Source organism: Protomyctophum bolini (genome assembly GCF_963924005.1).
Source record: "Protomyctophum bolini genome assembly, chromosome: 21".
NCBI classification, from domain to species: domain Eukaryota; kingdom Metazoa; phylum Chordata; class Actinopteri; order Myctophiformes; family Myctophidae; genus Protomyctophum; species Protomyctophum bolini.
The window spans coordinates 9,499,710-9,526,686 of record NC_137882.1 but is presented as its reverse complement, the minus strand read 5'-3'; the positions used below and the strand labels follow the sequence as shown (position 1 = coordinate 9,526,686).

The window sequence follows — 26,977 nt, the reverse complement described above, 5'->3', positions numbered from 1 at the left end:
ATAATTACTGTTCTTTATTCATCCTTGACAAACTAAGTGGGATTTATCCTCTCCACTTCTCATTGCAAAGCTTAGCTGGTATTTAACTGGTTAACTGCTCCATAGACGAGGACATGTGAACTTGAGATAAGAGAGCCTCTTACTTCCGGGGAGGAGCTCACTGCAGCCACACATGGTACTATGGCGCCCTCTCGTGGACAAACTGAAATAAGCTTTTTGGTACAGCACAAAAGATGTGTGCCGTGAACAGTTGATAAATCAGTCAAATTCTCAGTGAGCCAGAAGGTCAGGCACATACAGCACCAATGGGCTGACTACAGGATGGATACTAGTGATACTGGTTTATCGATCAAAAAGGCATTCTTAGTCATGTATAAATCTAATTTTAATTATAGCCAGTGAGGCAGGTGAAAATTCTATAGTGCACAATAAATAATTAAAGATGTTCTGATATGACTATTTCTTAGTTTGAGTGACCAAAGGTATACATTTTATAAATGGAGGGATTCTCTCTCAATTCACATTCAGACAAGATGGTTTATGGCAGGGATACTCAAATAGATTTACCTGTGGGCCACATTACAAAAATGGCAAGGGGCCAGGGGCCAGTAGATAAAATTACGACATTAATGATACTTGATAACTTCTCTCTTTCAATTGCTTTATTTTCGCAAAATGTATCAAAGTACAATGTGCATGGACACAATATGTAAATAAATAACATTTTCTTGCATAAACACAAAGAGCTGTTTCCATAACTGCACATTATTATATGGCTGACTGAGTAAAATAAAACAATCTACCTGAAAATAGATAGCTATAAGTGAAGAGCAATTTCCGCAATTACCATTTCCGCAATTTCCATTTCCGCAATTTCCTCAAGCTTTTATTTTCGTTCGAGTAATAGTACAACTCTAATAGTATTACTTATAATAATGTAAATAAAGATAACTTCATTCAGATTTATTTATTTTTATTTCATTTTCCAGATTTCTTTTTCTTCTTTTTTTTAGATTTTCATTGGTGGGCCAGTCATAATGGTCCCGCGGGCCTGATGTGGCCCGCGGGCCTGAGGTTGAGTATCACTGGTTTATGGAACACTCATGTGTACAGAGCAAACAGGAAATGCCATGGTCTGTCAATTACACTATATTACTTACAGATGTCTAGAGATACAGAGCATTTTTCTCTAAGTGGGAGAGTGGTAGTGTCATGGTGCTGGGTGGGTGTTCACACCATAATTCCCTACAGTATTTCAACATCTTTCACTCATCGCACTTCAATCGTTAAGTTTTCAATTCCATTTTGCAACAGTACTGTATGTATAACACAGGGTCCATTATTACACTCGGTGAAACTTAACACTCAATATGTAGCTGTGAATGTTGTTCCCAACATGCAGTAGGTCGTAGTCAGTAAAACAAGACACCAACACGGTTTCCGCTAAACATGGGTAATGTTTATTTAGCTAGTCAGTCACCTAGAGGAGAAAACTGTCACATCCTTTCAATTGAGGCCAGGGGAGGGGGGGTCCCAGTCAAACCAAGCAGGATGGGGGTGAGGGTGAATGTTTGTTGGGAGGGTTATCCAGGATGGGGGTGAGGGTGGATGTTTGTTGGGAGGGTTATCCCAAAAGTGCTACAGAGTTGTGTAGGACAGACAGCCTGGCTAGAGCCTGAGGTACAGTACAATACATCAACGTCAAAGCAACAGTCACCCAACGGGCCCAAGGAGGCCACGGCTACTTCTGTCACAGCAGCAGGTTCCTCCCAAGGAAGCTCTGAGAAGGAAGTGGTCACGTGACTGGGCTGAGCCATGACACTTTCATGGGAGCCAAACTACCCGGAAGTTTGGCAGAATGCACTGCAGTCAATGAGAGCTCAGTTCAGCTCAGCTCATGAACAAACATTATTTATGAACAATTGAGACCTTTTGTAAAGTAATCACTTCTGGAAAATAACAGAAGACATGTAACACATTATTGTCTGCTGTGTTGTTATTCGATGTACACCGTGTAATTTTTAGAGGTATGGTATCTAAAAAACACAAAGTACCTTTCTGAACGCACCAAGTATCGCGAGACTTCCCACCGTTTCCTGTCTGGCAGCCAAATCGCGCGATACTTCGGAGCCAGAAACGATACCTGCTGATATTTAGATCCTCAGATAAAAGTATATACTGTGTATATACTAGTGTGTATAGTGTGTAATAGTGTGTACACTCTGTGCACATTGAAAAGTAAGTGATTAGAAAACAACCTGTGTCTTCCGTTATTTTCCAGAAGTGATTACTTTACAAAAGGTCTCAATTGTTCATAAATAAGGTTTGTTAGTTATGAGCTGATCCAGCCGGCTCCATTTACTGCCATGTATTCATTGCACTTCCGGTGTGAGTTTGGCTCCCATGAAAGTGTCCATGAAAGTGTCATGGCGCAGCCCAGTCACGTGACCACTTCCCTTCCTTCTCAGAGCTTCCTTGGTTCCTCCTCAGACAAATGCACTTCAGAATGACAGGATCACATAACAGAGAGAGAGAATATGAGTGAGCCAGCGAGCGGAAGGAAAATAAAAGTATTAGGAAAAAAATGAAACAAACGTACATTTAGCTGAGACTTGCCACAGCTCAATCGTCATCTTTTGGTACATGGAAAACGGGATGCTGAAAGGAAACATAGGCAGTGAGGAAGGAAACACTGCATGACTGGCATGATGTCACCCACTTCCCTGTCATCATGTCACCCACTTCCCTGTCATCCCACCAAACCAATCACAGCCTCCGTCTGAGAACTACAGTATCAGACAAGTGAATACAGATTTGAGAATAATCTTTATTTAATTTTGTACACATTTTTTTTTTTAATCTCTTTATGAGGCGATTGATTTCACCAGATCTTTTTATCCCAAACTTGAGGCATTAAAATGTTTCTCTTTCTTTTTATAAGCCCAGTAAACTTCCCTGACTGCACTGGTTAGTCAGTTAATCACAAATATAATCAAAGAAGAAGAAAATAGTTAGAGAGTTAAGGGTATATTGGTAGAGGCTGTTTAGGACTCAAAGTGCTTTAAAAACAGTTTCTAAAGTGGATTACGTTCCATCATTTTTCTTGTGAGACAGAAACACAGGATTTTGAATACACCAGTGAACTGATACAGAGGAGTCCGTCCATCAGGTTCAAGTGATCAGATACATTGTCATCTTCAGCAGAGATTGTGTTGGCCATTCTTCATTGTGGTTAGGCAAATCGTTTTAAAGTCCTACATCATTTTAGTGTTGCCGTTCTAGCAGAGGGCTTGCTTGAAGGTTACTGTTTATTTCTATTCCGCTCCTGACAAGAGAAAACAAAAAGCAAACAGCAAACAAACAGGTTGCATTAAAATATATGATAGATGGAGAAGAAACATAATTATATAACAGTTTAAAACGCTTTTCTGTTCTCAACTTCTCAGTCTTCATGCGACGAAAAGTTAAACAAAAGGAACTGCTTGTGCACTCTACACCAGCGCAAGTACTTGAGCTTAAAGGGGTAAAAAATCCACACTGGAATTTTTTGCACCCTTCTTTGGCTTTTATTTTATAACCTCAGTTGATAGAATGATGCTCAGCTAAATTTGGTATTATACTCTTGGGGAACATTGCTGCGAGGTCTGTGTCCCCTGATCGGATATGAAGTGACAAACTGTCAGAGGGTTTGGGCTCCCCAGAATAACATGCCCCCCCCACCAACCACCCTATTATGGCCACTTTGGTAGTGATGTTTGAAAACTGTCTGAGAATAACGCTGTCACTATCTACTCAGCAAGGAGGTCATGCCGGGCTGTCTGCCTCAAAGGATACCCGCGGGGTGTTCGCTGGGTGACCCACAAGTTTTTTTTTATGCAATGGGTGAAAATGGGTACAGACTGCTGTGGGATAGCAGGTAGTATGCAGGTACTGTAAAGGCCAGTGCTGGTTTTTAACCCGTGCAGAACTCTGACACTCTTATCAACCGATAATCACCAGTAGGTTACTTATCAAGACCATGCAATGGAGCCTACTTGACATTTCTTACATATTGACGTTTGTCGTTGTTGTCAGCCATTGTCCGAAGTCGTGTTTGGCGTGTTGTCCGACTAGTCGACTACTAACCCTAACCTCAGTCTTAACCAGCCACATAAGTAAACATAAAGCAAAGTTGTTGTATAGCACAGTTTCACAATGTTTTCACTTCGGTGGCAGTGTGAGTGGTAAACTTCTGGCCGCTGTGTGAGTGGTCAACTCTATTCTTAGCACTTGTAGAGATACAGAGCAGAATTTATCTGAGCATCTAAATTTGGACTATGTCCATATCGCTCTTGAAGTGCTTGGCTTTGAGACAACACCAAAACATCTGGTCATTAATCATTCCAACTGAATTACAGGTCAGTATTGAGTTATGACGATTGAAATACAGTGTACTACAGCATAATGCATTTGCGTTGCATAGCAGGCTTGAGCAGTATCAAGATATTATAGTATACATGTATTTAGAAAGTAGGATTTTCAATCCCATCAAAAATACAGCTGCTTCTCTTTCTATTAACTATAACCCCTATTCTGAGACTAAAGTTTGGCGAAAACAGCTGAAGTAAAGAAAATCACACTTACATGTTGTGACAATTGCCTACAGTGTTTAAAGCAAAAGTCCAGACAATACATTTAAAAATAAAGCTTGTTCAATGCATGCAACATCTTCCAAGTTAGCCTATAATCATTATACATATAGTTATTGCAGGTTGCAATTACAGGCTGGGCCTTTAAGCCCATTTAAACTCGTCTAGAGGGAGGGACCCTTATTAGTGGAATGTAGAACGCTTTCTCAAGACATATACACTAGTGGCACTAGAACATTTATAGTGGTGTAAAGTAATTAAGTAGTACATTTACTCAAGTACTGTACTTTTTACTTACTTTACTGGAATATTTCCAATTATCAATACTTTTACTCCAATCCACTAGCAAATATTGTACTTTTACTTCATTACAATCATTTGAAAATGTTAGTTACTTTGTAGATTTAGTTCATTACAAAATCACTTCCGCCCCATGTATATACTTTATCGGCTATTTTAAAAGGAATTTATACATTTGGAAACTTGCGAAATTCTGCACAATGACTACTTTTACTTTTGGTACGCAAAGAATATTTTGATGCTAATACTTTTGTACTTTAACTCAAGTAATATAATCCAATCATTCTGTAATCTAATATTAAAGGATATTTAAAACCGTCTGCTGACAATTTCATTTTCAAGAACCTGCCCTTTACCTTAACAAAACAAAAACAAAGCACAACATGCTGTGTGAAAACACTAATTTGTGTAAGCCTTTAGCACCAACTGATCTCGTAGCGAACTAGCGATGCTAAAGTGGTGTTTGCCACATTCCATGAGCAAAAAGCAAGAGACACAGAGCATATGTATGAAAGGTATATTTGCTTCTCTCTCTTTTTATTTTATTTTTTACCATATACCCAAATGTATACAGACTAGAGGATAGGATATTTGATAAATGAACCGTTTTCTTTGTTTCTTTCCATGTCCATTCTTTACCCCTTCTTTAATTTAAAATGTGAGCTTGTAAGAATTACACACACATGTGACAATAAAATGTATTAATCTAAATCTGAGAAGACACATACAGGTAAGGTATGCACTGGTATCTATCATCTATGTTTACACTAGGGACAAGAGACTGCACTGCAGTGCACTACTGTCAGGCTTTCACCGGGCCTTGCATAAATACCAGCTGGTCTGTACAGTGTCTGAGGAAACAAATCTATCCAGATTCCAGAACACACCTTATATACTAAAAGGGAATCCTCAAGATCACTTCAAAATAAGACCACATCCAAGTCGATACACTGTTGCAGCCATACAGTACCAGTCAGACCAATTTTTTTTGGGAAATTAATCTTCCTGGGCATTAACACAGCCATTAATGGACTGACGTCACTGACTCTTTACCCCATTTCCCAGGTGGAACAGCCTTCCCTTTGAGCAATGTCTGGTGTCCATGTCATTGATTTGGGGGAAGGCCCAGTGAGACCCAGGCCCCCTGTGTAACTCTATCCCCAGCAGGCCTGTTCAGACTGTGGCAGGGGGGGGGGGTATGGTGGACAAAGCCCTCCATACAGTCTCAGAGTGCATAGAGTGCTTTTTCATCCCTCTTGCCTCAGCAGGGTTAAGAGGAATTTACTTTTAAAAAATCACTTAACACAAAATGTAAACCGAGACCGCAATTCACATCCACAGCACTAGCTCTCATTATTATTTTAATGGTTATAAAGTATAATCTTCTTCTTTTTTTCGCCAATGCCAAAATGAACTGATCCCAGTTCTCCACAACTGCATCAATCGATAAAATTAAATTATTTCAACAATTACACAATGCAGAGGGCAAAGCATCATCCATTTTCAAAACTCATCAGCATTCACATTAACACGCTATTATCTTCCGTCATCTACCCAGGAACACCAGTGGAAATGGGCTGCAACCGTTAATCAAATGAGTTGATTTAATCCATTATGAAAATACAATCAATATACGGTTTTTAAAAATATTGAGGGACAAAAACAATCAAATTATTTCAAAATAGCTGATCTACAAGCCCACAAGTCTTTTTTTCATGTAGCTTTGTAATAATGGCTTCTCCATTATTCGATGAAACTAAACAATAGAATAATCACTAAGAAAATAATCGATAGTTACAGCCCCACAGTGGAGCAATTTTATTTATCTAAAACATTTATAGCTACGCTAATAAAACCCCATAAATAAAACAAATATTTGGTCACGGTGTCAAGAGTTGACTTGGTCATGCAGACATTGGTAAAGGTGCTACAGAGCTGTTGTGCCGAGCTGGTTTGACACCTCCCAGACTCCGAGAAGGACAGGCACAACAACGGAGAACAATTAACCTTGTCAGGCGAGCAGGAGGACGAGACCTCTTTTGAGCTGATTCTGTCATGTAGGAGGTCAGGGCTACAAAAGCAGCACGGTGCACCGTCTGCACAGTGCAGGATGAAACAGGCGTCCTACTGACAGGTTGTTTTCAGAAGCCTGAAAACACAGACTTGAAATATTTATGAGAAAGCAACCCTGGTGCATATTAACAAGGTCAGGACTGAGGAGTCAATACAGCATCAATGGAGCACCACCGTTGGGAGAGGGGCCAAGAAAGAGGGAGAGGGGTGTGTGTGTGTGCGCGTGTGTGTGTGTAAACCGGGATCTTAATGCAAACAGATTAGCATACTGGTGTATCCAGAATTGGATGCAGCAGAGCATTAGCTATGATGACAGATTATTCACCCTTCCTAGCATCTATCTCACAATATGAAAGTGCATTTAATTCGTTTAATTATTAATTGACGACCATTTCTGGCACCCTTGTACAATCAACATTACCACTGCAACATAATCCAGTTTCCCCTCTGACAGTGCACTGCAGTACGTTTACTTCGGAGAACTCTCATTAGCACAGAGGAAATGGAATCATGCATTTTAAATCACACACATATAGTTGTTTCCAAGGGAGGTTTTCAAAATTAACCCATTAAATTAGAACACCCAGGGGAAAGGCACACCGCAGCGAGTTTGCAGGGCTGTGGACTTGTGTGGTTAAAGGCTAATAAAGCACGAGGAGCCTGCGGAGAGCGGAGGGCCTAGCCTTCAAAGGCAGATCAGAGCCTACTTCTGCCTTTGTCTGAGTGAAGGAATGCCAGGAATGTGGGCTATTTCAGGAAACACCCGTCCAGCATGCATCTAAAAATGTCAAAATCATCGCTCCCTGAACGACAGCACAAGATGGCTGATGAGACGCTTTCCTGAACTTGCTGTTGGGCATTTGGTTGTAGGGCAAATCAGCTGACATGACTTCTTCGAAGGTCCCAGTTACGCTAGACTGTTTGTGTAACTCCATGGTGTATCTACTTTTGTTTCATAGCAGGTGGAACAGGATCAGTTGATTACAGATATGAGGTGGCCACATTCTATTGACTCAGTGAAGAGTTGGTACACATTCAATCTGGAGTGTTGATCTAACACTTAAAGTGGTACCGGTAATACTAGTAAATGATGTGGCTACAATGTGGACCTCCGACTTCAAGTGACTGACCAACCTGTGACATCTGCATCTAGATATGTTGTCTATTATGCATACACACACACACACACACACACACACACACACACACTCTTTCAGGGTTAAACGAACAGTGTGGATCTCACAGTGTATGGCTTTCAAGTTTGTGTGTGTGTGTGTGTGTGTGTGTGTGTGTGTGTGTGTGTGTGTGTGTGTGTGTGTGTGTGTGTTTTTTATCTCACCCTTCTTAGAGCCTCTTCCTCTTCTTGGCGCTTTTCATAATGTGCAAAATCATCAAAGATTGAGGTGGTATGCTTGAAAGTGGCGATAATTTTAAGCACTTGCTTGGCCTTCTCCAGAGGCACTTCCTGAGTGTCCCTGGAGTTGGTCACTGGCTTGTTGTCATTGTTTTCCAACCGGACATGCCGCAGCTGGTTGTTGGGCACATCTTTGACGAAGATCCACTTCACCTCAAACTTGCCCTTCCACTTGTCCTGAGACCAGACGCCTGTGTAGGCGTTATAGTCCACTGGCGAGCGCATCTCCGCCACGCCACAGAAGTGCCCACTGCCGTTGACGCTGAACAGCAGGTAGAGGGGCCCCTTGGTGCCCAGCGAGCGGTACGCTCCATCCAGGCGCTTGTTGCCGTGTTCCGTGCTACACCATATGGAGTACTTGATGGAGCGGTGGATGTCATCCTCTGAGTAGCTCTTGATTATGAAAACGCGGCCGTTTTTCAAGCTCCAATCGAAGTCTTTGGGGTTGTAGTTGTTGAGGGCTCTGAGTTTCTCCAGCACGGGATGCACCTCCCCGGAACAAGGGGAGGCGCTCATCGGGACCCCCCCACCAAGGCCGAAGCCCTCCATCCCGCCGCCCTGGTTAAAGGCGGTGCCCCGGTTCCTAGGGGCCACCCAGCGATTAGGGGGAGGGCCAGGCTGCTGCTGGTGAAGGGGCTGGGGAGGACCAGGCTGAGAGGAGAGGTGGGAGTGATGGTGGTGATGGTGGGGGTGAGGAGGACCAGGGGGAAGAGACTGGGGGTGTTGGGGGGACTGGAGCGACTGAAGTTGGAACGGCTGATGTTGGTGTTGATGATGTTGGTGGTGGTGGTGGTGCTGGGCCTGGTGTTGTGGCTGTGGGGGCAGAGGGTTCTGCAGCAGGGGTTGAGGCTGTACCATAAGAGGCTGTTGCACCAGGGGTTGCGGGGGCATCATGGCCTGAGCTAGTGGGGGCTTATTGAGTGAGCCCTTATCGTCCCAAGTACCTATGTTCATATTGTGCTTTATAGGGGGCGGGGGGATGGTGTTGCCTCCCCCCATCCCTATATTGGCTTTGGGTTTGACCTTGGGCTGAGGCTTGGCTGGCTTCCTGGCAATGGCTGCCCAGGAGGCAGGTTTAGGTGCGGATGAGCTGACAGACGGTGGGATGTTATTTGCTGCCATGCTGCTCATACCCGCTGTGCCACCCAGAGGGGAGCCAACAGTCTTTGTGACAGCTGCCACCATGTCCGTACCCAGTTTTAACCCTGTCATACCCTGCTCAATGCTATTCAGCACCGGGACCTTGCTCAGCTGGGTGTCGCTTCCAAAGCCCGCCTGTCCATCAGCAATGGCCCGGCTCAACGAGCTGGCGGCATAGCCATAGCTGTTAGTGTAGACTGAGCTCTGTGTGGATTGGCCCTGAGAAACACTGGTGCCCCAGGTGGAAAAGTCTGCATTGCCAGGGAAGAAATTGAAGCCGTGCTGACTGAGGAAGGGAGGGGTGTTCCCCAGGGCGCCCGGCTGACCGAACACACCGTCTGGGATGAAGTGGGGCTCGCCATTGCTCATCTGTCCATAGGCGGTCAGGTATGGCATAGGAGGGTCTCCTGCTGTGGACCATGCAGCCTCTCCCAAGGAGTATGGGAAACCGATGGATGGAGCATAGTAGCTGGGCATGTAGGGATCAGACATTTGTTGGTAGCTGTTACTCTGTATATGGGAGGGAGAAGGTGCAACCAGTTAATGGGAGAATCTCAAGCAACTTCTTTTTTTTGTGTGTGACAGTGAGCAAGTCCAGAATAATAAAAGAAAATGCAAATAAAACGGTCATCTTTGGCTAACTGGAATGGAATGTAGCCATATTTTTCGTGGCTTGCAGTATAGCACCATGCTATTCTGTGATTATAGTTCTATGTTTGTCAACCCCCCATGAAGAGAGCATACAACAAATATGGTACACCACAAAAGGCTAGGGCAGAGTGAAAGCCACTAGCCAAAAGGCTTTCACTCTTGATTGACCTACAGTCTAACTATATGGTGGAACATTACCTGATTTGTCTGGCTGTTTAGATAAGGCTCAAAATCATCATCGTTCACACCTTCCTTTTGATGCATTGATCCGTTTTGTACTGAAAATGGAGAAAGAGACCATAAAATAAAAACATGAACAGACACCAGACCAGACCACCACTGATCTAAATCCTGGCAAAGCAGTACCTTCTTCTCCAATATGAATGACAAAGACTAGTGTGAGGTTTTACAATGAAAACAAGTGCAGGATAATAGACAGTCAATACTAACCACTGGCAGAGTAGCAGTTGGCATTGTTGTCAAGTTGTCCAAACAAAATAAAGTAGGCTATTTGTATAGTATGACAAAAAATGTTAAGTTGATTAATTCGTGTTTTCATAATAAAAGACACCACTGCCCCGTTTATTTGTACAATTCGATCTCCAACGAATAATTTCAATTTTAAATAAATAAAAGAAAACATTACCTTTATTTCCTTGTCCTTTGGGTCTCTGAAATCATGGACAGCACATAAGATTAAATTGTTGCGAGCTATTGCGTCAACACAGACATACAGGCCACTACACAGCACACAAGATATTCTATCTATATATCATTAGTCAGGATGATGTTAATAATAAGAGCAGGGGTAGCGGTAACCTGATGCGACGCCATCAGCTTGTGTCTAACATGTACAGGACGGTTGCTTTGCATTATTGACCGGATGTCAAACGGTCTGACATCCAGTAAACGTACCGCATTGGCCGGGGAGCACGGTCGACAACCGGCTACAACTGGAGTTGGTCGGCGTTTTGCAGCCGGTGCTTCAAGGGTCGGCCTACTACGTTACTGCTAATAGCTATCACATATCAAATACCTGTGTGATCTGGTACCGTCTTCCTCGAACTATGCTAATGCGATAACAGTCTAGCAGAGTGTTGACAAAGTTACGTTCGTCAATCGTCACCGCTCGATTTTAATACGTGGCGACATAGAGTAAAACAAATAATAAGAGAGACGAACCTGGTCGACAGTTGTCGTAGACATCCTCCAGGAACAGAGACGAGTGGCTGTTTATGAGTGTCTGTCCACGGCTTCTCCTGTCTCTGCACTCCGGTCCGGTGCTCTTTTCTAGCTCGGCTCGGGGTTTATCCAGTCACTCCGTACACAGGCGACGGTTTCCTCCCGTTTAAACGTTGCGACAACGTGCCTCGGCGTTTACGAATGGCGGACTTTGTGGCCGTGAAAGACGCTGAGCGTTTCCGATATAGTTACAGTGTTTTCAGTCACTCTGAAAACTGACTAATGCCTTTACTGGAATCTATCCCTGACCACACTGGCACACTCTACAATGGCGGATAGTATTTTACTCCCCGCTTCCGTTCCGTTCTATTGCTCCATGACCTTCCGCCTGTGACGCTCTGAGTCATGTTACAAACTGACACTTCACATGACATGACACACACAGTACACACACGTTACAAACTGACACTTCACTAACTTCACATGACACACACATGTTACAAACTGACATAAGACATTTGAACTGAGCATACATACAAACTGACAAAACATGTCAGTCACACACAATCACACATCATGTCTTAGACATGGAAGAGGACGAGTGCTCTGCAAGATAGACCACTGGACATTTTATTTTGATTATACTTCAGCTACATGAGTCATGACATCCAACTAATTCGAATATAATTGCATACACTACATCTAAAATAAAGGTATTTATCTATCTAGCTAGCTAGCTAGCTCATGGGTTCCATCCATCCATCTTCAACCGCTTATCCGTAGTCGGGTCGCGGGGGAAACGGCTCCACCAGAGTGCTCCAGACTTCCCTCTCCAGAGCAACATTAGTGACTTCCTCCTGGGGGATTCCGAGACGTTCCAAGGCCAGTGAGTCGATGTGTTTCCTCTAATTCCGCCTTGGTCTGCCCCGGGGTCTCCTCCCAGTGGGACGTGCGTCGAGGACCTCCCTAGGGAGGCGCCCGAGAGGCGAGCAATGGTTCCTTCAGCGGGTTGAGTACAGAGTGACGTAGAGGGTGCGCTGTGACTGGCCAGTCGCTGTGATTGACAGCCTACACTTAAACCTAACCCTAACCTTAACCTCAGTAAAACTATACCTAAACCTAACCTTAACCTCAGTAAAAAATATACCTAAACCTAACCCTGACCGGACCCTAACCTTAAAAACAAGGCTCCAGACCTCCCAAAACAAACTGGTCAGGCTCCTACTTGGCCTCACCCCCCGAACCCACCTCACCCCTGCCCACTTTGACAGGCTGGGATGGCTTAGGGTCGACGACAGAGTACAGCATCTTGCAATGGGTCTGGTCCACAAGATTCGATACACCACCAAGATACCCATGTACCTGTCTAGATACTTCCTTAATGTAAACGAAAGTCCACACCCACAACACCAGAGGGAGTGCAACAAACCATGTACAACCCAGATTCGGCACAAACAAGGGACTAAATTATTTTCGCTCCTATGCCACCAAAATGTGGAACGCCCTACCAACAGTCATTAAGACATGTGAATCCCTTGACTCCTTCAAAACCGCTCTCAAAGGGCACCTATGCAATTCGAAACTGGCCCCTGTAAAATCTGAATCCCCCCCCCCCCCCCCCCCCCCCTTTTCCCCTCACTGTATAGCCTATGTTTCTTTTCCATTTTTGCTTCCTTTATGATGAATTCCTGTTGTGTTCTTTAACTATAATAGAAGTGTCTATTTGTAGTCTCTAAATGTTTTGATGAATTGAACAAGGTGGACCCTGTTGTAAACAAGTGTAATGCTTAATTGGGTCGTCCACTCACAGTTAACAGTCTTTGTATTGAGTTTGTGCTTGAAATGTACTGTAATTCTGAAAACTTAATAAATATTTCAATCAATCAATCAATCAATCAAGGAAGCATTATGTAATATGTTGGTCTAAACATAAGGTAAAAACGAAATAATATAGCTATAAATAACTATTATTTGTTGTTACATAATGTGTTTTGAGTATTTAATGACGGTCAAGGCCAGTTGTACTTTGCAGTAGGGTCTAGTCTACTGTCTAGCACTGCCTCACGGAAACCTTGGTGTATATTCTTATTCTAAATAACCAGTCCGACCTGGGCTACAGCCTACTGTATCCGGTAATTTGCACACACACATACATGCATGCAGTATTTCCGTATCCGCTTTAGACCCAGATCGGATTAGCAACCTGCGAAGTTAATGGATCCCAGTCTAATCTCCGCGCACTGAACCTTGAATGGATTTATCTCGTCTCGCGATATTAGCACAGTGGGTCACGGAGCAGTATGGCAGCCGTCGCGCTGAGGTCCTGTCGCAGAGGACTTTTACAGATTTTAAACCATGGAGGGACCTCTACGTTCTCGCCAAATGGTTTGGCAGGTTAGTTTAAAATCTCGATGTAAACTGTACTCATTTGTTTTCACTGAGAGCGTTAACAATGTCGTTAAACATGGACAGGGGGTGTGGCAACGCAGGCCCTGTGGCCTGAACATTTCACAGCATGTAAACGATGCGGTACCTGCGCTTGTGAACTAATTCGGGCTGCCGCTGACTTATCTTATCTAATACAAAATAATAACATATTGCCAACCAACAGTTTTCTTCACTTAGTTTCGCATGTACAGTTATTTAAATGCCATAGAGAGAAGAAAGCAAGCGAGTTAAATGGAATATGCCCACAGGCAGGTTGGTATTTCACAACCATATTGACATTTTTTTTGAAAGTCCATACGCATTACCTCTTTTATTGACGTTTGTTTTATAAACGACGTAAACTCACTTCCGTTATTGCAGTGCCTTACATCACTCAAAGAGCGTCCGGGAACCCCCAGGGCTCCTTGAAGGCGTTCCAGGGGGTCCCCAGCAAAATGGTATCAAAATCATGAACCACTTTAAACCTATATACATGGGGCATGGGCTATTTGCAAAATGCAAAGGCGTCCTATGAGCATGTAGATTTTTTTTTCTTTTAAAAAAAGTGTTTATTTATTATTGTTTTTTTAATTTTAACACACATTGTATACATATTAATTTGGGGGTCGTGCCTTGTTAATCACTGTGTTTTGCCTGCCAGGAGTTAGACATAAAACCACCGTTCAGATGGCTTCAAGACCAGATCTTCCAAAGCTGGCCTACAGAAGACTGAAGGGGAAGAGCCCAGGTGTGGTGTTCCTACCAGGCTATGCCTCCACCATGAATGGACAGAAAGCTGAGGCTCTGGAGGAGTTCTGCAAGTCTCTAGGACACTCATACCTAAGGTACACTTAGCTGCAATTTGCTATTCTAGATTTTTTTAAATAATTGGATGAATCTAGTTGCAATACCCTCCATTGACTCCCCATTCATCCAATTTGCTTTTGTGATCTGCTTGTATTAAACAATGTTAAACTCACCAACATTGCAGCTCTAGGCCAAGCTTGAATTAACTCTTTCAATCTGCCAAGCTTTTGTTTCATGAAAATCATGAATAGACATTATTTTTTTAAGTGTTGGAGTTTGAAAGCACCCGTTGTTATTAACGGATCGCACTTCTGCCTCCTGCATTATGTGCAAATTCAAAACAGGTGATAGGGCCGTTCAGTGACTTCGATGAGGAGTTAAAAGTATAGATACTCCTAGTCAAATATTGCTCAACTGCAAGCAAAAGTAGCTCAGTCAAAAATACTGTCCACCACTGGTAAATTTAACCTGTAGCCAGTTGACCTTTGGTAGAACTTTGGTTTGTACAGCTACCTGGGTATGATATAGCGCTAAGTTCAAATATTGCTTATCATCAGTCGGCTTTGTGCTCCATGAGTGCGGAGTGCAGAATAGTGTTTTTTCCTGTCTTTATCCTCATCATTGCTTTGCGAAATAGGTCTCACAATCTTGGTCTCAAACTTTTAGCACATTTTATGTCGTCTCTTGAGACCCGTTTCACTATGCAACGAGAGTGAGTGGAGAAAGAAGTCCAGTTCTGCTTTCACACAATTCACAGTGCACAAGAATAACAGATAGATAAAGTAATTCATATCATGGCCAGGTACTACTTACTACTACCTATACTTATTTTTTTTTAACATGCCCTATTCTAAGAATAACTGAAATGTTGACTGAGTGAACAGTCAATCCTACTAGACCAGTCGTGGGGTGCAGTCGTCAGGGTTGCGAGGAAGCTTCAGGGGGAAATAGTTTGTATAAAATGTGCAACTGTTCACGTTGGTGTAGCCTCCCAAGTGAAAGTGGCTTTGGAGCTACACTCTATTGAGGCCCCTCAACAAAAATACATTTCTGTTTCTTTTAATCGTCTTTATCTCCAATTCCTTGTCCCAGATGGCATTTCTGGTCAAAACAAGGTTTATTCCACTGTCCGTAGCGATCAGCCTTTCTCGTCACTGATCGCGAGACTTGTAGTGGAACGCATACAGTGTGAGTAACATTTGTTGAGCTGGGATTCGACCCACGGATCATTGGACGACCTGCTCTAGCTTCTCAGCCACAGCCGCCCAATCATCAAATTCCAATTTGGATCGTACGATTTATAATATGGACTTTTCTGTAAGAAATAGGCAAACTGTATGGAGTATCAAAACCCAGTTTGACGCTGCATCACTCACAAGACCATTTGTGCCTAATTTGGTGGAAACAACAAACTACACATGCAAGCCTGGGATCCAGCCTGATTCACTACCTTCCGTGGAGTTTGTTTTCGAGCAAATTATTTACAACTGGGCCTGGCACCTATGTGTTTATAACTTGATACCTATGTGTTGTGTTTGTGCCTTGTCAGGTTTGACTATACAGGTCATGGGGCCTCCGAGGGTGTGTTGGCAGAGGGGACGGTTGGTACCTGGAAGAAAGACGTCCTTTTTGTATTGGATGAGTTAACAGAAGGCCCACAGGTAAATATTTCCTTCGGGTAATAAAACGATGCAAGGTGCTGACAGTCAGAAAGTTATGGAATTGCAACTCGCAAAAACAAAAGAGTTAATTCTGTACTAGTGTTAATCAATGGCTGCGTTCAGAAAACATTGGTTGCTAGTAGCAACTTGCTACTAGAACTATTAAGCTATCTACATCATGTCAAGATATGACGCGCTGTTGGGTAGTAGATGTGTTATTTTCGTCAAAGCGATACCGTCACTATCATCAGGTGTTGTTTAGCCACATTGGTCTACACACCAGTGGTTTTCAACCAGTGGTCCTTGAGGACTGGGGACCTCCAGGTGGTCCCCAGCTAAATGATGGAGAGTTGGTAACCAAATGGACTCGTATAGATCTTTTACTCTTGAGAGTGTAAAGTGAAACGGGTAAGGATCCGTTAAGAGATCGGGATAGGGGGCTCTGGCTCAAAAAGGTTGAGAATCACTGTCACTAGTGTCCATGTGTGTTTACTTTGTACCATTTAACTCCAGAAGATGGCACTGTTTTACACTTTTCAGGCATTTTCTAGCTCTGTGAACCTACAGTATTTCTCCATTGCTTCTGTGAATACATGATTGTTATCTAAAATGTAGAGAGATTGTTATCTATCATTTTTCGTAATGCCAAAAAATATACTTTATTACATTAATACATCAAATGTATCTGGTTGCTGCCCTATGACGAGTTAACAAAATATAAAGGAGATGTTTTTAAATAGTTAATTTTTTTGGCATTTCTTTCTTTTTAAGTAAATAACCTTTTCAATTGGTCAACTCGGTTAACCATGGGTTTATAATCTTGTTATCTGTACATAGATCATGGTGGGCTCCAGTATAGGAGGATGGCTGATGCTTCTGGCCGGCATTGCACGCCCAGAGAAGACGGCAGCGCTAGTGGGCATCTCCACGGCAGCCGATCACATCGTCACGGCTTTCAATTCTCTTCCTCTGGAGGTGAGCTTGCCCCAAATGAATGCATTTATATTTTAAGTTGCAATCACGTCATGATTCGTGATTAACAATGTTTAATCACATGTTTGTTTGTTTGTTTGTTTTAAGAGCATGGTTCTACAATCTGATTGGGTGTACCTTATTCATTCTGTGTGATTTCTCAATCTCCGCTCTTGACAACCCAGACACGCAAGGAGTTTGAAGAGAAAGGCGAGTGGTCGGTGCCCACCAAGCATTCAGAGGAAGGCGCGTACAAGTTTAGCATGGACTTCCTACGCGAGGCGGAGAATCACTGTGTGCTGCAAAGCCCCATCCCCATCATGTGCCCAATCCGGCTCATCCACGGCCTGAAGGACGAGGATGTGCCGTGGCACATCTCCATGCAGGTGGCAGAGCGTGTCCTCAGCCCGGACGTGGACGTCATCCTCCGCCGACACGGCCAGCACCGCATGGCCGACAAGGACGACATCAAGCTCATGGTCTACACCATCGATGACCTCATAGACAAGTTGACCACCCTGGTCTGATCTGAGAGGGGAAGGGAGCATGAGAGTCAGGGAGAAGCACCCTCGAGAAAAATGGTCCAATCTCCGCCAAACTAGATCCCTTATGCCGCTCAGTTATCCTACCGTCGGTTCCGCTGTTCCTATAGTCAGTTTGTTGTTTAATATGCCCTTACAGACGTTAATGCACAGGCAGTGCAAACTGTAATGAAAGGGAGCTCCCCTACAAACTGCTCCCTTGTTTCTTCAGGTTGTGTTTGTACTTGTTCCTGTTTATTATGTCAAGTGTTCATTTTGACCATCCTCTACAAGGTCTGCCGCCGCCATCGCCGCTGTCTGCTGCTGCTGTCTGCTGCCGCTACCACTTTTTTTTTCTTTTCTTTGGACCATTCTTTCTTGTCATTTTAGACATGTAGTTGTTTTGTGCCTTTTTTAATCTCTTTTCACCTGTTTTGGCCAATAAAGCCTCTAAAGTGCAGGTGTCTACTTGAAGTGATAGCACCCATTATTACACCAAAACACTAAGTAACTGTTCACTGATGAAGTTCTGAATGAAGGCTGAGTGCGCTTGGCATTTAAACTATTGAAAGCTTTACAGCATGTACAGTAATGCAGTAGGCAAATACATTAAATATTCATTCATAACACTTAAGAGATAACCTTGTTTACAAAGCAATTTGCGATAAAATTTAGTTGTTTTATTCACTCAAGATAAGTATCAAAGGTGGTGTAGCATAGCTGCATTAAGGTTTTGTTTGCAGAACTGGTAACATCAGTATATCTAGCAGCCATACCTAAGTTGTAGAAAGGCCAACCCTGCTGGAGCTGAGTGAGCTGTTGATTAACATGTGATTTGCTGCTTGCTGTCCTGCGCTCAATGGGGCGAAACCAACCAGTAACTTCCCTCAGGTCTGCTAACTGCGACTATGACCTTTCACTTGCACGCTTAAGGTATGTAATCACTCACCTCTATATCAAGCCCGAAACCAAAGGACATTTAATATGAGCATGCATCGGTTTGTGAAAAATGTCTGGAAATGTTTGGATGATTGCAAATTCACATGAATGAAAAATACATGATTGGCTATAGCCTACCTGACACCTTGTCTACAGTATATGTTGCTATTTCACCATGACCTCCCTATAATCTTTTAATTAAATTATATTTTTATAGGAAAATATTTGTGCATAATAACGGCACATTCTGCCACAAAACATTTTAGCTGCATAATTTGGAGACTAGGGTCCACACTGCTGCACTCTAGTCCATGGGTTCCCAAAGTGGGGTCCAGGGACCCCTGGGGGTCCTTGATGGAGTTCCATGGGGTACCTAGCTCAATTAGAGATATAAGGAACCAAATGGACCCTTATGGGTCTGTTAAATTAACAGTGGTTTTACAATATAAATTGGGGTACCGGAGGTAGAAATGCCATTAAATCGGGGGTCCGTAGCATAATGCGTGTGAATTTGGGGGTCCATGAAATGAATGTTTCAGAATCACTGCTAGAGCTGTAAAAATCCTCCCTTATTGGGGTCACTGGCATATGTTTTCAAAACATCCATGGCCTAATAAATGTTGATTTGGGGGCCCTTGACATGAAAAAGTGAAAAAACCACTGCTCTAGTCTACACAGGACGTCCTTTCTCTGGAACATTCATCCACCTCAAATAACTCCTAACTCAATAAAAGCAGACAAATAGGCCTACCTCTCATTATTGCAACTACAGTAGCTCCAAAGGACAGTAATTCAATCATATCTTCCTTCTACAGTATCCATCCTAGGTCCAAACCTAGACAAAAATAGTCAAGTTGTATAGCTAACTAACTACCTCATGGTTTAATCTTTATTAGCATTATTTTTGCATTAATGGTGTGTGTGTGTGTGGGGGGGGGGCTAGTATAAAATGCGATTTTCTCATGGCAGGTGGCAAGGTTTATCGCGTATAGCCTTGGATCAAGACTATCAGATCTATGATACTAAAGTAAAAGTCAGACTTGATCAAATATAGTCTTGATCCAAGGCTATATCGCGTAGCATACACTGTAGCCTTAGTACACGGGTGATGACGGGTCGTTTCATACTAGCTACTAACAGGCTACCTAAAGCTGGAATCGGGGATATCGATTCGTCTCTGCTATAGAGCCGAGGTGCCATGTGCCCATGTCATATTGTGCCTTACAGAGATCCCCAGAGGCGGTCGCATATAAAACGAGCAGTGTGCCACTCCCGGACAATGTACTGTAAGGTCTTTAGCCTCGCCTGACGCACAAACGGACGCGCCTCCGTTGCGCTTCATGGATGCTTCAGCAATTCAGCATCCTCTGCTCTGCTCAACTCAGCGGAATTAACACAGCGGCAAGGGGACTACAGGGACATCCTTTTCTCTAGAGTAAGTGCACACAGCCTTCATGGGATAGATATGTGATTGCATGACGCAGTGGCCTGCCGTAGCCTTATATCAGTAGTATTGCCTGTATCAGCTGTATGCCTAACTTTAATGGGTATCACATTTTAGGAATTGCATATTTTAGATCAGTCACAATGCTGTCAGTTTATTGTCGTGCTTATCTGGATTTCCTGATTCCTATTGAAAAGTTTTTCTCTGCATTATTGTTGCAGTTGCTGCATTTGCTTTGATTTATGCTTTGCTTTGCTTTGCTTGCCTTTGGTCTACATCAGCGGGCATATAGGCTACTGTGCAGACTAGAGTAATTGGATTGGCTGCTCCCATGGCAATAAAGGATGATGTCCTTGTCCGGGACAAATGCCAAGGAAGGACCACACCCATCCCCACAAGAGCTCCATGTCTAGGGGGCCCTGCCGCCTTAGCCTATTAAGCTGAAAGGGACAGGTGTTTTGGGAAAGGAAAGATTTAGAAAGAAAACATTTAAAATGTTTAAGCTACTATGAAAGGGTTTTGTACTGTATTCTACAACTGTTAGTATTGTGGTTACCATAGTGTGTGTGTGTGTGTGTGTGTGTGTGTGTGTGTGTGGGGGGGGGGGGGGGTGGGGGGGGGACTTTGCATAATTATTTTGTTATAATTTGATTTTGTCCTTTCAGCTTCAACTGTGCTGTTTTCCTCCAGGGTTGCTTGCTTTGGTTTGGTGTAGCTTGTTGGGTGTGTTGTCATGGCGAACAGGGGACCCAGCTATGGGCTGAGCCGAGAAGTGCAAGAGAAGATAGACCAGAAGTATGACAATGATCTGGAAGTCCGGCTGGTGGACTGGATAGTCGCACAGTGTGGAGGAAACCTAGAGCGACCACAGCCGGGCAAGCAGAACTTCCAGAACTGGCTGATGGATGGAACTGTGAGTGCCTTAGTACATCTACTGGAAATAGAAATAACCATTGAATTATTTAGGCTGTCACACTATTTTTAACAGCACTGTAAAACTTAAAGGGAAATAGGAGTAGGAGTAGGAGCACTGTAAAACTTAAAGGGAAATAGGAGGAAGAGTTAAAATGCTCAACCAAAATATGTGTCAAATACAAAATATATGAAATTATCTTTATCTATAATGGGAATTTTAAACCAGAGAGCTGCCCTTAACATTTGTCATGCAGCTATAGCTAACTGGTAATTGAAGGTTTAGCTGGTGTGTGAGAGAGCGTGAGTGTGTGTATATATACGTATGTGCCCTGTCTCTCTCTAAATATGTACACTGCATATATGCAGTGTGTCTACTCTATATACAATCTACAAACTTGTCTGGCAAGTGATTTGAGTTGTGAGCCCGGGTGGTAACAGTGTGGGCTCTGTTTCTCATGTGAGACCACGGATCGAACACACGTTGTAACATTGGGGTCGTCCAGGGTCGGCTTCTCTGATGAAATGGAGGTCAGTGAGGGTGAATATACTGTAGTGGCAAAACGGTAACAGGACAACTCACCCCTTTTGTGTTTTCCTCACGGAATTTTCCCCAGTGAGGGGTGGGAGAGGCTATGTGGGGATTATCTGACGAGGTACCATTTGAGTGGGCAAAAGCTTACATATACTAAATTATACTAAATTGTTTATAGGGTCAATATAAGTAAAATGATAAAGACTTTCCATCGGAGTATCTTTTTATATTGTTAAAACAGCCAATAGCATATTACAAGTTATCCCCCCTCACTGGGGAGAATTCAGGGAGGAAAAAGGGGCAAGCACCGGGGTGAGTTTTCCAGTATTCGGCAAAACACCCTGCCAGAAGCCAAGAAGTCTAATGGGGACGACTGAGCATTAGATGTTTGGTTTCCCACACAGGAGACCTGGGTTAAAATCTAGGTGTGTACAACAGCTCACCACTCCACATCCCTCCTCCAGATTCTCTGCAGGCTTATCAACAGCCTGTATCCAAGAGGGAAGGAACCCATCAAGAAGATTACAGAGACACAGATGGCATTCAAACAGATGGAGAAGATCTCCCAGTTCCTGCAAGCATCAGAGGCCTATGGGGTGACAACCACTGATATCTTTCAAACCGTGGACTTGTGGGAAGGTGAGGTGTTCTCAGATCATTATTGCTTTTGATTGACACATTTAATTTCACATCTGATCTATACCATCCTTCCAATCATCTGCAGCTCAAAACAGGATTCCACTCAGTGCTGAACTGCTTAATTGATTTTTAAATCAATTGTATGAGACATTTTTTCAATATGTGCTTTGACAATAGCAAAAGATATGGCAGCAGTGCAGAGAACCCTGATGGCTTTGGGCAGTGTGGCCCTCACTAAGGACGACGGCCATTACAGAGGTGACCGTGATTGGTTCCACAGGTGAGGAGAAGCACGCTCATTGCGACCTACAGAAGTGGTATACTTTTCTGGGGCTCTTTGGACATGATTATTTAATTCCATAATAATTCCTCAGCTCAAGCCTGTCTTACTTTTTACTGTATTTGTAGGAAAGCCCAGGGGTATCGGCGGGAGTTCACTGAAGAACAAATGCGCAAAGGGCAGAGCTTGATTGGCCTGCAGATGGGCAGCAACCAAGGAGCCTCCCAGTCTGGCATGACAGGTTATGGTCAGCACCGTCAGATCATGTAGTTCCTGGGACAATGATGGGATGCTCAGTAGTAGCCCACTTCCTTGTGTCTACACACCTTAACTACGTTCCCTTCAAATTGTATCCCTAAAACCTCCATAAACTGCGTACCTCTGGCTGTGTTAAATTCACAGTTTCCCTTCAAATGCTGCTTGTCCCATCTCCAACACTTATGTTAAATGCCATAACCTATTACTTTCATTTCTCCCTTTGGTTCTATTTGCTGTCCTCACTCTGGCCTCGTTCAATGAAGTCAGTCATTAAACATTAATTTAATTTAGTCTTACAGTGGACCCAGAGTTGGAATTGAAAGCATACACATGTTCAAGTAACAGACATAAGCAAGTGTTATATAGCATGTATTAAATGTATTTGTATTCATGTAGTCATCTATTTGCCATTATTCAACGATTTGGGACAGTCTGTTACAATTTTGTTTCACCTTGAGCTACTGTATAATAGAACTCAATGACTGATGATGTCTCTGCAATTTTGTCAGTGTGAAGACTCATTGCAGTATCCTCTGTAACCAAATCACCATCACATTGTGCCTGGTTAAAGAAATACTGTACAGAGACTGTTCTGCTATATTGGCGTCAAACTTCAAACTCTTAATATGTTTGGTTCATTATGGACGTTGGTCTTTTAAGGGTTATGTGTGTTAGAATAGATCAGCCTATAATGTGTCCAATTTTGCTCAGGCAAGTGAATGACAGTGAAGTTACCATTTTTAGTTGCAGATATGATTCTAGTTTGAATGTGCACTTTTATGTTGTCATGTTTATATTTTGGAAATATATTTATATCTCGAGGCTTGTTATGTAAAATGTTGCTGAAATAAAGTATGTAAACTTAATTGTTTGTAGGTCTATATGAGATGATAAAGCTGAAGGTATTCTGATCGCTGCAAGGAGAAGGTTTACAATTTACCTGTAAGGGTCAAATTAGTCAGTTAAACTCAGGACTTTGCACTATAATAGTATAATTCGTGACCACTATTGTGTTATACAACCGTTTCTTCCGGTATTCCCCTGTGATATTGTTTAATAAAGAAGAAATGCCATAAATATATTGCTTAAAAATGTTATATTATAGTATAGAAAGAGAAAGTAAGTGACAAAAGCCTCATACACTAAATATATACTATGTATTTTCAGTTTATTCATCCCATGGAATATAGAATGGAGAATGAATTATAAATAAAGTAATTCAACAAGGACTGGGTTGGGCTTTGGAACACAAACTGAAAAGGTCGAAGTTGATGGCAGTAGTACAGTTTATGGGGGCATATTAATAAATGATAAATCTTTCAAGTAGCTTGGATGATAACGGCATGCATGAATTAACTTATTTGCTTGTTATAGTTTCCATTAGGTAACTGGAAGCTTCTTAATAGCTGAAACATGTAAATCAAAGGTTAGAGTTGAAATGTTACAGTCATTCTGTCTCGCATACCAATATTGTTCTCTCACAACACTATTAAATAGGAGTTACCCATCCATGTGAAAATGTTGTGACAGCATGTACAATAATTTACATGATGTAAGTTTAATGTCCTGCACTGAGTCACTACAGGAAGAGGTGAATATTTGTAATGTGGTTCATGGCTGGTTCTAGATAGAGTGGAAAAAGGATCGATGACTCCTTTTGACCGAGTGGCCGACTAAGAAAATAACTTTCTCTTTATTTTATGCTCAATAAAGTGCTCAAGTGCAGCAAGCGTTTCAGTCATGCGATGATCATCATCATGATGGTCGCATGACTGAAATGTTTCTTGCACTGAACACTTAGAGCACTTTATTGAGCATGTAAAATTAAAGAGAAAGTTATTTTCTTATATAGTCTCTAATGAGTCACCCATGAACTTTTTTGTTGAGTGTGAGTCTTTCTTCCACTCTTTTCTCCCTCTGTTTTTGAGACCACCGGCCCTGCAAAGAACCTTGAATTAAGGACAAAGAAAGGCACAACAGTTTACCCTGGACACCTAGATGGTGCCACAAGGTGAGTCCAAGCTGATAATTAGCTTTGAAGGGAAAGGAGGGACATGTATGGAGCATATGTGATAGGGAACTGAGTAACTGACAGAAGCCAGAAGGCGTAATAAGTAAACCAAAAAGTAGTCAGACCAATGGAACGGGGGCTTAGTGGACAAACATTGTTGTCCAAAGTTCTTATCCAGTTAGTGTTTTGTTTGGTTGGTGCCTTGGTTGTCTTTTATTTTGCTCCGATTTGTTCCATGGGTATTGATAAATACTTCTATAGATGCGCTGGTGTGCTTGCACTGTGCATGTTACAAATTAGTGTACTGTAACTTGGCTTGCAGTTGTTTGAGTCTTATAAAGTCATTAAAGTGTAACAAAGCAATCTTTTAGTTTGCATCAAGGACAATGCTGCGAATGAGACTGAGCATCACTCTTTTGCTCCTCCTGTTGGCGGCGAGGTGTCTTGCACAGGCAGAAACTACTCTGCCAAAAGGATGTGTCTGTGGACATCCAGGGATACCAGGGGACCCTGGGCACAATGGATTACCAGGCAGAGATGGTCGAGATGGACTCAGAAGTGACAAAGGTGATCACGGTAAGTTAGAAGAAAGAGGTTCAACTCAAATTAAATTATCTGCGATTTTCATTAGCATATATACGCTATATTCCTCTGTCAAGGTTTTATGTATCAGTGTCAAGATTTTTGAATGCACAATTATTTTGTTGATAAAGGTGAACTTGGAGCTAGCGGACCTCCAGGCAAGGATGGCCTTAAAGGAGACAAAGGGGAATTGGGTAGGTGTTTTTGTAACTGAACTACGAAACTGGAAAGTGATGGTCATGAATTTGTAATATCTTGGAGATATTTCACCTATACTTACAAAGCACTTAATTTTGTGTAACATGTTAATGTTCAGGTAGAGTTCAGGCTGAACACTGTTTCAGCAGACTAATCCGTGTCAGTTTTTTTCAGAGTTAAAATTCACCCTGTGGATGTTGATGTGTACAATTCAATATAGCATCTATCATGGTTGGGGATATGATTTTAATAGCTTGCAGTGACTTACATTTTACCCAGAAAAGCTAGTTCCAAATTGACATGTCCTTGTTGTTTGCAGGTGCGGCTGGTGCTTTAGGGCCAAAAGGAAAAAGAGGTGACAACGGAGAAAGGGGCCCACCTGGGAAAATGGGGCCCCAAGGAGTTCAGGGACCCATTGGCCTGAAAGGAAATAAGGGAGAGCTCGGACTACCAGGGCCCATTGGGCCTATGGGGGAAACGGGTCCTCTTGGACCTGAGGGGCCAAAAGGAGAAATTGGCCCCCGGGGAGACAGAGGCATTCTGGGGCCTTTGGGACCCCCTGGAAGACCTGGCCCAAAGGGGGATATCGGTGTTCCGGGGCACAAAGGCACCTTGGGTTACCGGGGGGAGAGAGGACATCGAGGGGAGAAGGGAGAGGGAGGCGAGAAGGGAGAAACATTCATCCTCCCCCGAAGTGCTTTCTCTGTGGGTCTCACAGAATTCACCAAACTCCCAGCGCCGAATGCACCGATCCGTTTTGACAAAATCCTATACAACAAGCAGAATCATTACGACCCACAGACTGGCAGGTTTACATGCGCCGTGGCAGGTGCTTATTACTTTGCCTACTACATCACAGTGTTCTCCCGAAATGTCAAGGTGGCTCTGGTGAAGAACGGGGTAAAGGTTATTCACACCACGGACAACTACCAGAGCAGTGAAGACCAAGCAGCAGGGGGTGCTGTCCTGCACCTAGAGGTGGGAGACAGGGTGTGGCTGCAGGTAGCTGGTGGGGAGCTCTTCAACGGGCTCTATGCTGATGAAGATGATGACACGACTTTCTCTGGATTTTTAATTTTTGGAGCTTAATCATGCCAGTATAACACTGAACCATTGTGTGTCAACAGAGATTTGCTTGTCAAAAATGTACTCGTAGTATGGTATTTATCCTAATCTCAAGTCCCACATCTTACCTGAAATTACATACGCCTATTCATTGTAGCTGGATCTTCAGTATGGCCTACTATGTAATTAAAATGAACTATAAACACTAATTTGTGTGTTGTTGCTGTGAGGAGGGGGAGGTGTAATTCAACTGTTCAAAACATAATGTTTCCACCTCTGTGGTCTCCATAAAAAAAAGAGTTCTGCTTAATGCTTTCCCAATGATTGTCCTGACTCCT

The 26,977-nt window shown here is 42.9% G+C and overlaps 4 protein-coding genes across 5 annotated transcripts; 3 read left to right on the top strand and 1 right to left on the bottom strand.

Moving 5' to 3' along the window:
* Positions 1 to 860: 860 nt before the first annotated feature.
* ythdf3 (YTH N6-methyladenosine RNA binding protein F3) lies at positions 861 to 11,756 on the bottom strand. Of its 2 annotated transcripts, XM_080793964.1 has the most exons (6): positions 11,389 to 11,756; positions 10,853 to 10,877; positions 10,657 to 10,713; positions 10,405 to 10,484; positions 8,341 to 10,065; positions 861 to 3,325 (listed from the first exon to the last, which is right to left on the bottom strand). In XM_080793964.1, the coding sequence occupies exons 1-6, from the start codon at positions 11,410 to 11,412 to the stop codon at positions 3,302 to 3,304; spliced, it is 1,935 nt and encodes a 644-aa protein (XP_080650090.1). In that variant the 5' UTR covers positions 11,413 to 11,756; the 3' UTR covers positions 861 to 3,301. The 2 variants fall into 2 exon arrangements, with proteins under 2 accessions (XP_080650090.1, XP_080650091.1); XM_080793965.1 differs by lacking the exon at positions 10,657 to 10,713 and having other exon boundaries at positions 11,389 to 11,754.
* Positions 11,757 to 13,671: 1,915 nt separating this feature from the next.
* Positions 13,672 to 18,234, top strand: abhd10b (abhydrolase domain containing 10, depalmitoylase b). The gene is made up of 5 exons (XM_080793559.1): positions 13,672 to 13,782; positions 14,477 to 14,660; positions 16,172 to 16,283; positions 17,121 to 17,258; positions 17,441 to 18,234. The coding sequence occupies exons 1-5, from the start codon at positions 13,689 to 13,691 to the stop codon at positions 17,780 to 17,782; spliced, it is 870 nt and encodes a 289-aa protein (XP_080649685.1). The 5' UTR covers positions 13,672 to 13,688; the 3' UTR covers positions 17,783 to 18,234.
* Positions 18,235 to 20,892: 2,658 nt separating this feature from the next.
* Positions 20,893 to 22,795, top strand: tagln3b (transgelin 3b; the record flags this gene model as incomplete). The annotated part of the gene is made up of 4 exons (XM_080793583.1): positions 20,893 to 21,072; positions 22,071 to 22,245; positions 22,423 to 22,525; positions 22,654 to 22,795. The coding sequence occupies 4 exons, from the start codon at positions 20,893 to 20,895 to the stop codon at positions 22,793 to 22,795; spliced, it is 600 nt and encodes a 199-aa protein (XP_080649709.1).
* Positions 22,796 to 24,745: 1,950 nt separating this feature from the next.
* c1qtnf9 (C1q and TNF related 9) lies at positions 24,746 to 26,663 on the top strand (the record flags this gene model as incomplete). Its single annotated transcript, XM_080794027.1, has 4 exons — positions 24,746 to 24,794; positions 25,166 to 25,370; positions 25,508 to 25,570; positions 25,894 to 26,663. The coding sequence occupies exons 2-4, from the start codon at positions 25,181 to 25,183 to the stop codon at positions 26,661 to 26,663; spliced, it is 1,023 nt and encodes a 340-aa protein (XP_080650153.1). The 5' UTR covers positions 24,746 to 24,794; positions 25,166 to 25,180.
* Positions 26,664 to 26,977: the final 314 nt, after the last annotated feature.